The following is a 17,900-nucleotide window of genomic DNA, read 5'->3' on the forward strand; positions in this document are numbered from 1 at the left end:
AGAGGTAGAGGGGTAAAATGTGGGAGAGAGGAAAAAGAATGGTTCAGGCGAGGCGTCTTCAGTGGCCTGATCCCCAAATCGGAATGATTTAAAGTTTTTATTAGGGGAACAGATGGAACATGAGCGTGCTTCTTGCTGCGGAATAGCACTTATTGGGCACTCATATGCTGCCCAATGCAGTGTTACATCAACCTCCTCATCACTCAAGATGTAAATGAAAGGAAGGATGGAGTCAGACTCTTCTATCTGGTAGCAACCTCCCTGGGTTGCTAGCACTGACAAGAAAAACAGTAGGAGAAGTGGGGCTATAAAAAAAGAAAAAAAAATCAAGAGCTACTGATGTGACCTGATTGCTGGTATTTATTTAATGGAAGAGTCATTATTTTCTTTTTTCAACATTGTCTGATAATGAAGCAAAAAGAAAGCAAAATAACTATCAATGTGCCACTTCAGAAACACAAATATTTGCTAACTTTTTCATTTTGTTGATGTTCTTTTAAGATGTTCTTTAAGATGAATCCCGTGCTTAAGTACTAATAGCCCAGAAAGCCATTCTGGATTAAAATTTTATTTATTTATTTTTAATAAGGCTCAATTAGATGGAGAACAGAGATAAAATTGTTGTCACACATAAAAATATGAATTGAACTGCTTCTTTTTGGATGGATCTTTAACATTGATTTGACCATATGGACACTGCAAAAAAAAGAAAACAAGTTATTGTTGAATTATTTAACAGTCATCTTGGAAAAATGCATATCTCATGGTGAAAAAGAGAGACTGCTGATAATGTTCTATAGGTTATTTGATCTACGGCCTACAGACTCAGAGGAGGATGGTGGCAACGTCTGGCAAATGGTCTTAATTAGGGTCCAAGAATCACTTCCTAAATGCATCCTTCCAACTTGAAGAATTTTACCATCAAAAACTCACCCTTAAAAAATATCCTCCAAGTCCTCAATTCAGGCAAAGCTCTTAGGCATTTGATTAGAAACAGCTAATGGCACAGGTAGGAACATCCATAAAAGTGAAGGCTTAATTTATCAATACTGGCTAATACAAGGATTTTAGTGTTGGTTCCTTGATATAAAGTGGGTCAGTTAAAGCAAATGACCACTTCTTCCCCCCAAACATTCCAAGTGGTCTATAAGCAGAGGTTATCTGTTTATAATCTCAACTGCCTAACAGTGTCCCTTCCTGTGAAAGGGACCTACTCGAAAAAAGGCTACAGTGAAGGACCCATTCACACTTATTTTTTGCTCAAAATGGGGAAGGGCTACATATTTAGCACATCTTAATCGGTGAGCACAGGGATTTAGGGTCGCTGAAATATGCGTTTTAGGAAATGTACAGCATAAGTGTGGGGTGGTGAGTTTCATGGTTATTTTAAAGACAGAGTAGAAAATAGCTACAGAAAGAACAGGAGGCAGGAGAGAAGGAGGAAGGGAGGGGAAGTAATAATCATAATACAGACGGAAGAAGGGGAGGAGGAGGGAAGGAAGAAAGAAAGGGAGCAAGGGAGAAGGAAAATCATTACCTTTAACAAAAACCTACCTGCCAATGTTGGGCAAGTATCTATCGATTCAGCTAAAAATGAAAAATAAATGCTTCCTGGGATCTAGTCTGCAATATTCTGGATGTCTTTTCCTGCTGTCTTTGAACTCGCCTAGTGAACACAGCTTATTTGAAACCTCGTGAAAAGTTTCCTCACAATAAAAGAACTCCCATGAATTTCCCATCACGGCATTTCAAGGAACCGATGCTCACGGTGAAATGTTACAAAATTCCATTAACTTTAAAGGTCCTCTGTTGATCCTTAGGACTTTCACTGTCCTAGACTAGGGAAGCTTGTGAAAGTGCACCACAGGTCTATTTAGCATTTTTATTGGACTTGTTTTCAAATAATAGGTATTTATGAAGTCACAGAAGCACCGAAAGCTGCTGCTGTACTGCGATCGGAGCTGGTACTCACGTGTCTACAGGCTGAGCCGCAGCACTGGCCTCTCTGCAAGTGGGCCAGCTGGGTGAACACCACGTAGCCGGTAGCTGGGTCCACGTAGTTTAGCTGGCCAGCCTGAAGAGTAATGAAATCAAACAATTCATTCATCTCAAAATTCATCGTATCTCCTCACCATAATTCCTACCCATAAAATACTGCAACATTTTTCTTCAAACAATATTAAACTTCTTCCCAGCAATTTTCGTGGCACTTGCAATTAAGGCCCGCATGCATTCCGACATAATACACAGTCCAACTTTATGTGACATGAGGAGAAAATATAGTTTGAGAAAAACGAGAAGTTGATGGAAAAACAAGAACGCCTCTATACCCAATAACGATGCAGCCACCGAGCAGGTATTTTTCATTCAGTTTCTAGGTAACAAGTTTAATAACAGGTGATTTAATGACTTTAAGAGCTTAAGAGGCTGAAAATGAACTTTCACTCAGAAGTTGCAGTTGCAATTTCAGTGCTTAAAATATGCGGATAATGATTTAAACTTACAGAAAAGGTGCTAATCAAAACCAACGGTCCTTCTAGAAAAAGTGCGGCCTTCGCTATTATTGAACACTTTTCCTTACCTTCATGATGTCTACTCCCCTGCACACTTTGCACTGTTTTCTTTTTTTAGAGTGTTTTTATTACCGTTTTTAAGCAAAATGAAAGTATTGTTTTAGCATATTAACACTCACTGCTTCATGAGTTTGATCAAAAGCAGCTTTTACTACAGCCCTTCAGATGTCAAGGATGCATCCTCTACTTATTCAATCATGGTTTTAAAAAGCTGTCCCAGGTACATGTGTGAAGACAAAGTAAACGATGCAACCTCTTTTATGGATGTGGACTACGTGGCTGACATTATTTACCCTTGAGATTTATTTTTTAACTTTTAATTTTGCATTGGAGTATAAAAGAGCCGGACTCGACTGAGTGACTTTCACTTTCACAACTGATTAACAATGTTGTGATAGGGGGACTTCCTTGATGGTCCAGTGGCTGGGACTCCGAGCTCCCATTGCAGGGGGCCTGGGTTTGATCCCTGGTCGGGAAGCTAGATCCCACTTAATGCAAATAAGAATTCAAATTCTACACCAAAAGATCCTGTCTGCTGCAAGACCCAGCACAGCCAAACAAATAAATACTTAAAAACAGAAAAACAACGTTGTAATAGTTTCAGGTGGACAGCAAAGGGGCTCAGCCATACATACAAAGATCAGCCCTGGGTGTTCTTTGGAAGGAATGATGCTAAAGCTGAAACTCCAGCACTTTGGCCACCTCATGCAAAGAGCTGACTCATTGGAAAAGACTCTGATGCTGGGAGGGATTGAGGGCAGGAGGAGAAGGGGACGACAGAGGATGAGATGGCTGCATGGCATCACTGACTTGATGGATGTGAGTTTGAGTGAACTCTGGGAGTTGGTGATGGACAGGGAGGCCTGGCGTGCTGCGATTCATGGGGTCGGAAAGAGTTGGACGCAACTGAGCGACTGAACTGAACTGAACTGATGCACGCATTCTCAGTCATGTCCTACTCTTTACAACCGAGTAGGATCCTCTATCCATGGGACTCCCCAGGCAAAAATACTGGAGTGGGTTACCATCCCTCCTCCAGGGGATCTTCCCAGCCCAGGAACTGAACCCACGTCTCTTCTGTCTCCTGCATTGGTAGGTGGGTCCTTTACCACTAGCACCACCCGGGAAGCCCACGTGTATCTGATCTCCCCCAGACTCTCCTCCCATCCAGGCCGCCACATAACATTGAGAAGGGTTCTCTGTGCTGTACGGTAGATCCTGGATGGTTATCTGTTTTAGACACAGCAGTGTGGCCATGTTGATCCCAGACTCCCCAGCTATCTGTTCCCTTTGGCAACCAGAGACCCATTCTCTAAGTCTGTGGGGTCTGTTTCTGTCTTGTAAATAAGTTCATTTGTATCATTTCTTTTTAGATTCCACATAAAAGGGGTGTCATGTCCAACTGTTTGTCACCCCATGGACTATATAGTCCATGGAATTCTCCAGGCCAGAATACTGGAATTGGTAGCCATTCCCTTCTCCAGGGGATCATCCCAACCCAGGGATCAAACCCAGATCTCCTACACTGCAGGTCGATTCTTTACCAGCCGGGCTACCAGGGAAGCCCCACTTTCACTTTCAAACTATATTTCTCCTTCTCTGTCTGACTTACTTCAGTCAGTATGACAATTTCTTGGTCCGTCCATGTGGCTGCAAACGGCACTATTTCATTCTTTTTAACTAGCCTTGGGATTTTGAAGGGGAGAAACTTTCTCCTGGACTTTTTCTGTAACCCTTTTACCATGCAGTAAGTGCACCACTCTTGCATAGAGCCTTTCCATTAAATTACATGTGACACTGAAATGTCTTCTGACTTACATTTTCGTGTGTGCCACAAACTGCTTCTTCAGAGTGTCTTCCTTAATGGCTGGATATTTTGTTCTAGTTCGGCTTTTAATCAGCTATAGCTCATGAATAAAGTGTGGAGCAAAAGGACAATTAGAGTTCAAGTCTAGGCCTCCTCCAAGGCAACAAGGGCAGCAGAAATCCCACAGTTGAGTCCCAAGGCCAGTCTAAGGGGCCTCCAAAATCCTTTGGGGTCACAGAAGCAGATTACATGAGACCAGAGGCACTAAACACCCACTGTCAAGACCTCACTTCTTTATTAATACAAAGTCGGTGTTGGAAGACTTGGAAGAAAAGCGAAAAAACACTGGTAACTCTGTCCGCAGACATCTCTCTGCTTTTCATAGCTGGGGGTCTTCTGAGAGCAAATTGCCTGGAGCCTGGGAGCTTTACAGACTGCTTCTGGGTATGGGCAGCTCTCTTGCTTTCCCTGTTGATGGGGAAACTCTGAGCTCGTTGGCTGCCTGCACAAACTGAATTTATCCTTAGTGAATGAGCCTTAGGTAATGGTGGCAACAGACAAAGGTGGGGCAGGAATGCTGACCGAGAGCGAGATGTCCAGGGAGGCAGATCAGCAAAGGTAAGAGAGCTGCCTGCCTGCAGGTGTGGGAGAAGGACCGGGGCAGGGGGCTCTGATTTGTTGAATAAGAACAACAAGCTTGTTATCAGCTTTACTTATAGGCTCTGGGACAGTCATTTAACCCGCAATGCTGACACTGATGGATTTCCTGAGTTAGAAAATGTTTCTTTCCCAGGCTGATGGAGCCCATCTTTCCAGGCCACTGGTGTTTGCTCTATAGAGAATGACACTTTTTGCTTCTATTTACACATTTATATGGTGAAATGTGCTTAGTTGCTCGGTCGTGTCTGACTTTTTGCGGCCCCATGGATTATAGCCCACCAGGCTCCTTTGTCCATGGGGTTCTTCAGGCAAGAATACTGGAATGGGTTGCCATGCCCTCCTGCAGGGGTTCTTCCTGACCCAGGGATAGAACCCAGGTCTCCCGCACGGCAGGCGGATTGTTTACCATCTTGAGCCACCAGGGAAGCCCATATGGTGAAGTATGGGAACAAATTACACATGTTATTTTAAAAAGAGTATAAACAAGAACAATAAAAGCTGCCAGTCATTTCCTAAAGAGTCTCTGTGCAGAAGTTTCAACACTGGAATGAATCAGGGAGTGGATCTCAGGGCCTACTAACTGCCAGCAAAAAAGTCCACTTCAGGCAACCTGCAAGTTTTCCTTCTCTGCTCTCTTGGCTCCAGCTCAGACCTGGTTAACATCAGACCGTGAAGGACTGATCACCTGCAGTGTTATCACAGGCTGCTTTCATATCCCTTTTTGTATCTTTATCATAGAACTCACTTGCTCTTTAAAGATGATGCAAATATAAATCAGATCAGATCAGATCAGTCGCTCAGTCGTGTCCGACTCTTTTCGACCCCATGAATCGCAGCGTGCCGGGCCTCCCTGTCCATCACCAACTCCTGGAGTTCACTGAGACTCACGTCCATCGAGTCAGTGATGCCATCCAGCTATCTCATTCTCTGTCGTCCCTTCTTCTCCTGCCCCCAATCCCTCCCAGCATCAGAGTCTTTTCCAATGAATCAACTCTTCACATGAGGTGGCCAAAGTACTGGAGTTTCAGCTTTACACATCATTCCTTCCAAAGAAATCCCAGGGCTGATCTCCTTCAGAATGGACTGGTTGGATCTCCTTGCAGTCCAAGGGACTCTCAACTTATGTAGTCTAAGATATTAGAAAGCATGATGGGAGGAGACAACTTTTGATTTTAGTGTTGCCAAACCCCGAACCAGAGAAAACAGCTCAAGATTACGAAGCAGCTCAAGATTACGAAGAATGTAGACTCCTGATTATAGTTTCCTTAGGTAACTGTGCTCTGAGAGGTGCAAAGGACGAAAGGATGGTAGCAAAAATTAAATTTTAAAAAAAGTTCATCTTTGAAATCATTGGTGTTAAACTGATACTGCGGATAAAAACACACATATTTTCCTGTGACTTCTCATATCCTCTACCTCCTACATCAATGCTTCACACCCCTCCAACACACACACACACACACACACACACACACACACACACAGCGTGATGATGGACCCCATGGAGTTTAGTTCCGACACAGATTAGAAGGGAGCTGCACTCATACTGAGCCATCAGGGAAACCCCATACTCAAGATAGATACATGTTAATTCTTCGCTGAGAATAGGGAACTGTGGCTAGTTTTCAGGAGAAAAGTTCAGAACGGGACCCAACCGCGGGACCAGAGGCCAGAAACACGCCTATGCCGGCCTCTAGCCACCTGGTGCGGGGACGCGCATGCGCACAGACACCCCGGGCGGCGGGACGGGACGCCCGGGGGGCGGGGCCTCGCGGCGGGGGCTCAAGGCCCCTGGACGGAGGCCCGGGAGGGGCGGGGCTTAGGCGTCTCGGGAGGCGGGGCCTCACCGCGCAAGCGCACGGCCCTCCGGCAGGGGCCGCGGGAGGGGCAAGGCGGGGCGGGGCAAGGCGGGGCCGGGGCCGCGGGCGGGGCGGGGCCTCACTGCGCAAGCAGCCGCGTGTAGCTCCGCGATCCTCCGCTCCGCCGCCGTTAACTCTTGGCTCGCCGGGCGCTTGGTCGCTTCCTCCGGCCCGCCCCGCGAGTCAGGCCCGGGGCCACCGCCGTCTTCCCGCGCAACGGAGCAGAGGGGGACGCCGCGTCGCCGTCGGAACGCTGTTCCGTCACGGGGCGGCCGCTCTGGCGGCGCGGCGGCGGGCTGCGTCCTCCTGAGCGCGGACGCCGGGACCCGCCAGGCCGCCATGGCCGCCTCCTGAGGAGGCGGGGCGCGGGGGCGGGGGGCGGGGGGTGGGCCGGGCTGCGCGCGCGGGGCCTGGCGGAGCTCGGGCTGTCGGACCCAGCCGCCACCCCCGCGCCTCGACCCTCGGGGAAGGGCCCCGACTCCCCTTCCCACCCCGGCCTCGAGCCTCCGGAGCCCGCCCTCCGGTTCTGGACCCCGGCCCGCACCCCTGACCGCAGACTGAGGGACCTCCTCACCCTTCCCAACCCCGAGCTTGACCCCTGCGGACCCCGCCCGCGCCCTGAGGACCGGACCCCGGGCCGTCCGCCGGCCCTGCGGCCCTGCCCGGAGATGAGGTGGATTCGGGCGGCTGAGAAGACTCCCGCAGGACGCGGGGACCGGAGATCGTGCCTTCTCCAGCCTCAGGACCTCCGCTCCAAGTTTCCCATTGGTCTTCTGACAGGACACGTGGACATTCTTTTTCTCCTGTCAAACTGGCCTTGGGATCTTTTCAGCATAATCGCTACAACTGATAAAGTGCCAGAAAGTGATCCGAGTGGCCCAGGTTCGTTTATGAGCTTGGGCTCATCCAGGAAAGGCTTGAGTATTTGCAGGTGCTGTGTGCTGGGAGGGGAGCCCTCGCGCGCCTGGCTCTCTGACCCAGACTAACCTGAAGACCAAAAGCAGGAAGAGGCGGCGGTTTCAGGTTGCTAAGTAATTTGCAAAATCGAAACTTAAGATTATATTTCCTGTCTGAAAGATGAAAGTTATCCCGCTTCTCCCCAAAAAACTGACTTTGAGAAAATTAGCACGCATCTCAGGAGGTAATGTCAGGCGTTAGAATTAACAGTACTCCTGCCTCCTCCCCTCAGCCTGTGTTTCAGGCTTGAAGAGTAAACTGTTTTGTAAGTGTTCTTCACTTTTTGAAGAACTGAGAGCAGCAGTTGACCCCTGAGGATAAGAGCAGATTGTAGAGTGGTACACAAAGATGAAGGCAGACCATCACCACTCCTTTTTGACATCTGCATTTACCTTGCAACCCTGGCATTATATTTGTATTCTTAGTCGGCGCTGATTGAAATGACCCTATTGGTCCGTTGTAAATCTCATAGTAATTAATAAATTGGGATCTTCTTTTGTAAATCTGCTTCCTTTGTGCTGGCATAATAAATCAGGTTCTGGAGAATGCTTAGTGGTCTGAGAAAAGTTTAAAACCTGGGGGGCCGAGGAGGGACCCTCAGTAAAACTGGAAAGGGCAACTGTGGTTATAAAGGGAATTGACTGTGAATCAGCTGTGTGTTTGTGTTTTTTGCCAAACCACATTCTCAAAGGAAGTGAGTCTGGAAGTTCTTATGGATTACATTGTTTTTAAAATTGAGGATGAGGACCAGTTAATAGTTTGTAACATTAATTCAAAGGATAGAGACCGAATTTTACAGAAATGAAATAGACTATTACCACATTCATGATAGAAAATAGTCATCTACAAAGAGTGAATACTGGTTTTGTGAAACATTTGCTATACTGAATGAGGGGGCAGGTGTGAATATAAAGGGGTGTGAGTGAGGGAGATGTTTGTGAATGGTAGTAGTAGCAATTCTGTGTTCTGATCCTGTCAGAAGTCTACAGCTGTGCTTAGAGGTAGAACTAGAGTACTTTGTTCCGAAGTCCCATTCCTAGCCTTGGTACTCTGTTACAAATACAGAAAATGTAACCAGTTGGGGAAACTGGGTGAAGGGAACCTGCTGTGCTATTTTTACAACTTCTGGTGAACCCACAGGTGGCTCAGATGGCATATCATCTGGCTGCAATGTGGGAGACCTGGGTTTGATCCCTGGGTCAGGAAGATCCCCTGGAGAAGGAAATGGCAACCCACTCCAGTACTCTCCATGGATGGAGGAGCCTGATAGGCTACAGTCCATGGGGTCCCAAACAGTTGGACATGACTGAATGACTTCACTTTCACTTTCAATTAGTTTAAAATTTAAAAACCTTAAATGCAAAAAGGGATATAAAAATAGTGTTCAGATTACTGGGTAAAGGAAATCACTGAGTTAACCAGAACCTTAGATTATATCCTCCATTGCCAGGTTTAAAAATCGTCTGTCAGTTAAAAGCCTTTGGGCATTTAGGCCCCAGAAGCTGTTTTGCACTCAGGTGTTATCAGTGTGTGCATTCTTTTAGATACATATCTTTAAATCTCAAAAAACTAAGATCATGGCATCTGATCCCATCAGTTCATGTCAAATAGATGGGGAAACAATGGAAACAGTGAGACTTTATTTTTGGGGGCTCCAAAATCACTGCAGATGGTGACTGCAACGGTGAAATTAAAAGACACTTGCTCCTTGGAAGAAAAGCTATGACCAACCTAGATGGCATATTAAAAAGCAGAGACATTACTTTGCCAACAAAGGTCCATCTAATCGAAGCTATGGCTTTTTCCCAGTAATCATGTGTGGATGTGGGAGTGGGACTATAAAGAAAGCTGAGTGCCAAAGAATTGATGCTTTTGAACTGTGGTGTTGGAGAAGACTCTTGAGAGTCCCTTGGACAGCAAGGAGATCCATCCAGTCCATCCTAAAGGAAATCAGTCCTGAATATTCATTGGAAGGACTGAAGCTGAAGCTCCAGTGCTTTGGCCACCTGATGTGAAGAACTGACTCATTTGAAAAGTCCCTGATGCTGGGAAAGATTGAAGGCAGGACGATGAGATGGTTGGATGGCGTCACCGATTTGATGGACATGAGTTTGAGCAAGCTCTGGGGGTTGGTGAGGGACAGGGAAGCATGGTGTGCTGCAGGCCACAGGGTTGCAAAGAGTTGAACACGACTGAGCAACTGAACCGAAATCTTACCAGAGCTGGAAACCTATGTAATTAACAGTTGATGAAGTATCTTAGTATAAATAATAGTTTCCAGATTTGATCATTTAATTAGAGTATCGTTCATCTACCCCTTTCAGTTTTTGTCTCATCTTCACATTTGGGAGTGTCAAGGCACGTCAAGTAACTTTCATTCACTGCATCTCTTGTTTGAAAGAGCCTCCTTGGATCTTGTTGCCTACCTTATTCTGCTGTTGCTGCTGCTAAGCCGCTTCAGTCGTGTCCAACTCTGTGCGACCCCATAGATGGCAGCCCACCAGGCTCCCCCATCCCTGGGATTCTCCAGGCAAGAACACTGGAGTGGGTTGCCATTTCCTTCTCCAATGCATGAAAGTGAAAGTGAAGTTGCTCAGTCGTCTCCGACCCTTAGCAACCCCAAGGACTGCAACCTACCAGGCTCCTCGGTCCATGGGATTTTCCAGGCAGGAGTACTGGAGTGGGGTGCCATCACCTTCTCCGCTACCTTATTCTAGCATGTGTTAATTTCCTCTTAGATTCTCTGTGCTAAAGCAGACAGAACTGTGTGAAAGTGGGGTGCACAGCGTTCCACCCTAGAACGGCACCTTAGTCCCCGCTTTCTTTAGAATGCACTTACACCCAGGTTGGCTCTAGGAAGGGTTTTGTACCACCTCTGCATGTTCCATGATGTGACATACATTCTGTACTCCTTCTTGTCGTCTTCGATGTTTGTGTTGACATTGAACATGCTTGTTATTTGGAGGAGGAGGAAGAAGGTGTTTCAGAGACAGCTGTTTCCCTGTTTCATTTGTATCCATTTTTTTCAGTAGCTACATGAGGCTTCTAGGCCGCAGGCCGTGGGTCGGGTGGCTTTACTTGTTACAGTAGAAGGGATAGGCACTTGGCCCAGGTGCAGGGCCTTGGCCATGGCTCAGACTGAGTTTCTTCCTTACTGCTGAAGGCTGCTTCCTGTGGGTGAAAGATGGGGTAAAAGGCTCCTAGGTTTCTCTTCCTTGTCCCTCTGAAAGAGAGTCTTGTAGAGCTCCTGGGGGAGAAGAAGCCTTTTTGGCCCCAGAAGTCCTAACAGCCATCTTTTTATTGTGTGTCCGTCCATGAACCAATCTTCATGAGTATGGGTTGTGCTGAAGACAACTGGGGCCTGCCCAGGGCACTGCCTGGGAACAGTTCTGTACCGATGGTGGGGATACAGTTAACCGACGTCCACCAGCGTGACTTGCAAAGGCAAAGCGAACTCCTCTAGCTCGCCAGTCCTTTTAGCATTTAGCATGTTGTGTTTTTGGCTGCACTGGGCAGGATCTTAATTCCTGGACCAGGGATTGAACTCCTGCCCCCTGCAGTGGATTCATGGAGCCCTAACCTCTGGATCTACAGGGAATTCCCTAGTATTAATTGTTTATCATTTAAAACATTTTTCACGGGTCTCTGGTTCCCCTCTGGACATCTTTCCTTTGATTGCCCACAATTATTTGCTCCATTTTAGCTTTTTATATGTAATAATTTGGGGGCATTGTTTTCCCAACAGATCATAAACAAGACAGTAGGGAGGATGGTGGGGAGCACGCTCTTCTCATCTTTGTGTCTCCACAGCCCATCTCACACTTTGTTGTTCTATGACACTTGGGCTTCCCTGGTGGCTTAGTGCTGGAGAATCTGCCTGCCCATTCAGGAGCCCCAGGAGACGCGGGTTTGATCCAGGGTTGGGAAGATGCCCCGGAGAAGGCCGCCAACTCCAGTGTTCTTGTCTGGGAAATCCCATGGACAGAGAAGCCTGCAGCCCAGGGGGTCGCACAGTCAGATGCGACTGAGCACACTCGTACTGTGACACTCAGTGAATGAAGTCTTTTCCAGTGGGTGAATGAATCCATGGATTTTTCCTTCAGAAATCTACAATCCTTAACTAGTAGATGGGCACTTCATATGAAATTCTAAAATTAACATTTTTACATAACAATGCAAATTTGAGAAATTAATGATTGCAAATAAATACCATAAAAACTAGATGATAAAGATGCTAACTCTGAGGTCATGTTAACTTGTCTTTATTGAGTTACATTGGGCCGTTTTACTGACGGCTCAGATGCACACATTATCAAACTGAACTAAGCCCCAGAAAAGCTGCCTGGGGTTGACTTTGAAATGTCACCCGTGTTACCTTTTCAGTAACTATGAATGTATTGCCCTAGGAGTGGGCCAGTGGGTGCTGGGGTCCGAGAGCCACCCGCAGAGGTCCTGTGCAGACACTGCCTGATGGCGCAGTTGTTTGCACGCGATTTGTGTATCTGATGCTTTTCAGATCGCGGAATGGCGTGTTGTGGCGTGTCACACCATGGCTCCGTGTACAGCGCATTTCACTCTCAATCCTCATGATTGAGAGCAAAGGTTACACGCCCCTGAGGTCACCCACAGGGAATCTTTGTTTCCTTCCATGGGACATCCGGCAGTACCCTTTGTCTCACTGAGCTGGTCTTAGAAAATTCTTGGGGGAATTACAGCCGTTTCTGTTTGCGAGCCCAGCGCACCTAGGCTGTCTTCCCTAGCGCCCACCCACCGGTGCCGCCTGCCCCGAGCTCCCGGGCCCTCGGCTCCCCTCCATCCCTCGTTTCTGTCTCCTGGAGGAGCTGTGGATGTGCTGCCTGACAGGAAGCGATCTAGCTGTTGCGGGTCCTCTTCCACCCTCTCCATCATCCTCTGCCGAGCAGTAGGCCAGTAGCTTTGCCCACCACTAGGGTGAGGAGCAGGCACGACCTGAGGGTTAAATGTGGGCCATGCGTCCAGTGCTTGGCTGACTGCTTTGAAAGCGCTGATCACCTACTTCTTCAGCAGCCCTCAGCCTCTCCCACTGCACACTCTGCCCTCACGCAATTTTATCTGTGTTTATGTTTTTAATGTTTCTTGCACGCTCACGACTCCCAGATCTCTGGTTCATGCTTGTGAGGTCCACACATCCATCTACTCTCCACCCACCTGTGGTACAGATATAAATACCCCTGAGCTCAGAATGGACTTTGTGATCATTCCCTTCCAAATACTACTTCGCCATTTATTTCCTCTTTAAAATATATTTATATATATATATATTCATCTAATTGCAGAGAGTGCTAGTTGCTTCATTGGAGATCTTTCCTTGTGGCCCACAGGCTTAGTTGCCCCGAGGCATGTGGGATCTCAGTTCCTTGATCAGTGATTGAACCCAAGTCCCCTGTATTCCAAGGTGGATTCTTAACCACTGGACCATTAGGGAAGTCCCGTCGCTGCTTTTAAAGGCACAGCTAATTCAGAGAATTTTTTTTCCCCCAGATTTTCTTCCCACATCCCTGCATCCAGGTGATCACCAAGTCTTACCCGTTTTACTTCTTTGTGTCTCAAAGTTGTCTTCCTTTGCCTCTCTTTGTTCTAGTTCAGTTTGTTACCATTTCTTTCCCCAGGGTGACAGCTGGAACAGAACAAGTAACAAGGACTTATTCTGTATCAGGGCCCTCTGCTAAATGGCTGTAGATGGATTGTTTATACATTGCCCATGATATTTATTCTGACAAAAATACCCTTCATCTCCTGGGAGTGGTGATGTTATACCTGTGCTTGAAGCCTCCGCCCCTACGACCCCTCCTCTGTGAAGCCCTGTCTGACTGCTCACCTTGCTCATTGCCTCCTCTGCAGCCTGAGCTGGGCAGACCACCTCAGCACTCCACAGTATCCAAAACGTGTCTCTATATTTGCACTTTCTTACTTTTTGGCCTTGTGTTTATGAGGGCTTTTTTATTGGCAACTCGTGAGGTCTTCAAGGGAAAAAGATTGTCTTAATCATCTTTTTTATCTCTACCAGCACAATTACATAGAAAATGCTAAAAAAAAAAAAAATGCTTGTTGAAGTGAACAGATGAACAAATAGTGACAAAATCCCACACCTGAGTCACACAGTAAAGAAATGATACAAATGCACTTTCCCCTAATATCTTATGGTTAAGGATCAGCATTGGTTACATCCACACGTCAGTCGATCTCAGCCTGTTGTTCTGAGAGACAATATCCTACCATAACAACGAGGTAACTGTGATTTTATTTGGCAATCCAGTCAGTAGGCTCCCCCTGAGCAGTCACTGAACTAATGGTAGGTGCCGTGTATGGGCTGCGTTTCAAATGAAGTCAGTGTATGTTGACAGTAAAGCGCAGCCTTGTTAGCCCTGAACAATCATTCCAATTATAAACTACATGCACACAATCACTGTCATATAAAATATCCAGACCAATTACCTCTAGCCCCTTTGTCATGCAGGGATTCAAAATGAAACCTACTCTTCAGGATGTTCAGTACCAGCAGTGTATTTCCCAGAAAGAACATTGCTGAAGATCTAGCAAGAACGTGATTCCATTTGTACCTTATTACAATAAATGGATTAGAATTGCGCTTTTAAAATGACACGGCCAGCCTTGATTTGTAGGATTTCCCACACACCAGCACAGAGATGTTGGTTAAGGTCATCAGCAGCACGTACAAATCAGAGCCGTGTTCTCTGCACTCACCACTGCCTGAGGGAGAAAGCATGTCCACTGTTCCATGACCACACTGAAAGGCACCCTGAGCTTCAGGTCAAATACCCGTGACATTGACGTGTCTGACTCGTCTGCCGAGTACGATCCGTGGCAGTATCCTCCCCGTGGTGGACGGGAGGGACGAGCCTCCGCGATCAGCACAGCACACACGCCGTTCACATTTACTCCAAGTGTGAAATCGATGCCTCTGTGGGACCCTGTGGAACACGGATATTCTGCGTGCAGCTAAACTGGACACTTGATATGAATGGTTGTATTTGTATGATTGTGTAAGGGCATCATCGCCACCCACTGCTCTGTCTGACAGCATCTCTTGATGACATGTTTTGATAGCATTGTTGAAAATAGCTTTGGATGTGTCTACGCTTGCGACTTTTTCAGCTTTTCCTTCATGGACTTTGAAGTTCTGTTGTTAGGGGCATAAATATACTGGATTGTTATGTGCCCTTGTATGACCCCCTTACCTTTATATAACGTCCTTCTTCTGATATTTTTCTTTGTTCTGAAATCCGCTTTGTTTGATATTCATATAAGCACTCCAGCTTTCTTAGGATGTGTTGTCATGGTATAAGCTCTTCGTATCCTTTTATTTTGGGGGGCTTCCCTGGTGGCTCAGATGGTAAAGCATCTGCCTACAATGTGGGAGACCAGGGTTCAATTCCTGGGTGGGAAGATCTCCTGGAGAAGGAAACGGCAACCCCCTCCAGTATTCTTGCCTGGAAAATCCCATGGATGGAGGAACCTGATGGGCTACAGTCCATGCGGTCGCAAAGAGTCGGACACGACTGAGTGACTTCACTTTCCTTTTTATTTGTCTTTACAGTAAAAGTGTGTTTCTTTTAGGATCATATAATTGGGTCTTTTATTTTTTATTTTTATTTTTTTACATTTGAATAGAAAATTTATTATTTTCATTTTCCAAGTGTTTCCTTTTTCTATCAGGGGAAAAAAAAAGAAATCTTAAGGACAGTTGTCACTTGCTGCCAAATTGAGGGTAGTCTTTCTCTGGTGATTTAGTCTCTAAGTTGCGTCTGACTCTTGTGACCCCATGGACTATAGCCTCCCAGGCTCCTCTGTCCGTGGGATTCTCCAAGGCAAGAATACTGGAGTGGGTTGCCGTTTCCTTCTCCACTTTTTATTTTTAAGAAGTATCTATTTAGGCCTCCTTGGGTCTCACTTGTGACACTCAGGCTTCTCTCGAGTTGTGGCGCAGGCTTGTTGCCCCGCGGCCTGTGGGATCTTACTCCTCGATCGGGGATTGAACCCGCACCCCCTGTCTTGGAAGGCAGGTCCTTAACCACTGGACCAGCAGGGAAGTCCCTAGTTGTTTTGTTTTTTTTAATCCAGTTTCACAGTCCCTTCATTTTAATTGCTTTTTAGGCCTGTGGTGGGGTAATGGTGGTCCCCCTAAAATGCATGTCTGTGCTCTCATCTCGGGAACCTGTCTGTTAATGTTACCTTTGACAGGGGAAAAGGGCCCTTTCAGATGTAATTAAGCTAAGGATTTTGAGATGAGGGGATCGTCCTGGATTGTCCGAGGCGGGGGTGTGAATCAAGTGGCAAGTGTCCTTAAAACTGAAATACAGAGGATGTGGGGACGCCACCATGGGGGCTGCGCCTGGTGGGAAGCAGCCTGGAGCCCAGGGAGCTTCGCGAGGCAAGAAAGGGCCTCCCCAAGACTCCCCGAGGCGTGGCAGCAGCCCTCCTGGACTTCGGCCTCCAGTCCCCCACGCTGTCAGTAAATCACTGTCATTTTCAGCCTGATAAAACATTTCTGCATCATTCAGGCTCCACCTGAAATGGCTTTTCCTCCTTCAACCTGTTCATGTGCACATAAAATGTGATCTCTTGCTCTGCGTGACGGCTGGTTTGTAAAACTGACGCCTTTCAGACATAGTTGGAGTCACCAGACCATGCTGTAATCAACAAGCCCACACTAGACTTCAGCAGAAGCCTTGAGGAAAACTGAGGCACCCTTGCTGACAGCTGCTCCCACCACCCAACATGTGAATAAGGTCACCTGAGCCCATCCTCAGTCAGTCTCAGATGCACACGGACTCAGGAGTGACTTCTGAGGAGAAGAGAAAAAGAGCTGCTCAACTGAGCTGGCCCAGTTTGCGGCTCATGGAGTCATGACGGGTAAAATGGTTGTTGGCTTAAGTCAGTGGGTGTACTGGGGTAACTTGTGTCATCAGGGGTTCACTGAAACACTTTCTCAACCCCCGTGTTTCAGTCACAGCAAGGTAACTGCTGTAATGAGCACCAACGAGATCCGAACGAGTTTCTAGCGTGAAAGTTTGCTTACTCGTGCAAAACCCACTGGAGATGTTTTCCGTCAGTCAGCCCTCCTGGTCAGCCCACCTTGAAGTAGAGCAGGAATTCGGTCTCCTTTGGCACCCAGTCTTTTTATTTATTCAAAATTGTTTTTATTTGGTTGCTCTGGGTCTTAGTTGTGGCATGCAGCAACTTTTAGTTGGAGCATGTGGGATCTGGTTCCCCGACCAGGGATTGAAACCAGGACCCCGCGCTGGGAGCAGAGTCTTAGCCACTGGGCCACCAGGGAAGTCCCTGCACCACTACTGTCAACTGATAGCCTCTGAACCCACCAAAAGGTGCTTTAACCACCTTGGCCTGGAAGTGACCGCATCCACCGGCCACATCTCCTCACCCGGATGGAAATGGATCCGGACCCGCCCTTGCCATCTCTGATTCACCCTCAGCCCCTTCCCTCTCCACAGCTCCTTCAGACATGAATAATCACAGGTCCTTCTCCCAACACGGAGCCATAGCCTTAAAGAGTCGTGTCGTATCTACTAGCTGCTGTTGTAATACCCAATGTAAATCCTCCTATGTGGTGGAGCTGCCCCAATAAACATCTGTAATCTTCCATAGTTTTCTGTGTACATTTAGAAACTCTTCATTTAAATCTCACGACATTTTAAGATACAAACTATATAATCATAGCAAATTTTTACAAGTGGTACAACAGAGGACCAAAGATTTCTGAGGGATTTGTCCGAAGTTACCAGCTGGGAAATGGCAGAGCTGGAACTGAAACTCTGACTTTTCAGTCTTTTTCACACTGTCATGTATATTTAAGGAGACTAAAGCTCTGCCTCCCACTTCACAACTTACCCTCTATCCAATTCAGTCACATTTTGTTCATTCTTCTCTCCGAATGTCTTTCCCTTCCTTTGACTTCCCATTGAAATCTTACCTGGTGTGGGTTGTTGTCATTTCTGCCTCAGTTATTGCAAAAGACTCCTAAGT

At 46.8% G+C, this 17,900-nt stretch overlaps 1 protein-coding gene across 2 annotated transcripts; it reads right to left on the minus strand.

Moving 5' to 3' along the window:
* Positions 1-552: 552 nt before the first annotated feature.
* On the minus strand, positions 553-7,693 carry C16H1orf53 (chromosome 16 C1orf53 homolog). 2 transcript variants are annotated; one of them, XR_015143003.1, is made up of 4 exons: positions 6,983-7,382; positions 4,392-4,474; positions 1,973-2,074; positions 553-696 (listed from the first exon to the last, which is right to left on the minus strand). XR_015143003.1 is itself a non-coding variant. In XM_086343183.1 (3 exons), exons 1-3 carry the CDS (start codon positions 7,238-7,240, stop codon positions 625-627), a joined length of 432 nt encoding a protein of 143 aa, XP_086199309.1. In that variant the 5' UTR covers positions 7,241-7,693; the 3' UTR covers positions 553-624. The 2 variants fall into 2 exon arrangements, 1 of the variants encoding a protein (XP_086199309.1); XM_086343183.1 differs by lacking the exon at positions 4,392-4,474 and having other exon boundaries at positions 6,983-7,693.
* Positions 7,694-17,900: the final 10,207 nt, after the last annotated feature.

This window comes from Bos grunniens, chromosome 16 (assembly GCF_055505025.1).
Source record: "Bos grunniens cultivar Pamir isolate PY7600 chromosome 16, Bosgru_T2T1.0, whole genome shotgun sequence".
In the NCBI taxonomy this organism is placed as follows: domain Eukaryota; kingdom Metazoa; phylum Chordata; class Mammalia; order Artiodactyla; family Bovidae; genus Bos; species Bos grunniens.

Excerpts from the sequence above, each read along its gene's own strand:
- C16H1orf53 (XM_086343183.1), bottom strand. The coding sequence starts at position 7,240 with ATGGCGGCCTGGCGGGTCCCGGCGTCCGCGCTCAGGAGGACGCAGCCC. Across the intron at positions 2,075-6,982 it reads TACACGCGGCTGCTTGCGCA|GCTGGCCAGCTAAACTACGT; the intron begins GTGAGGCCCCGC and ends ATTACTCTTCAG. Across the intron at positions 697-1,972 it reads GCGGCTCAGCCTGTAGACAC|TGTCCATATGGTCAAATCAA; the intron begins GTGAGTACCAGC and ends TTTTTTTTGCAG.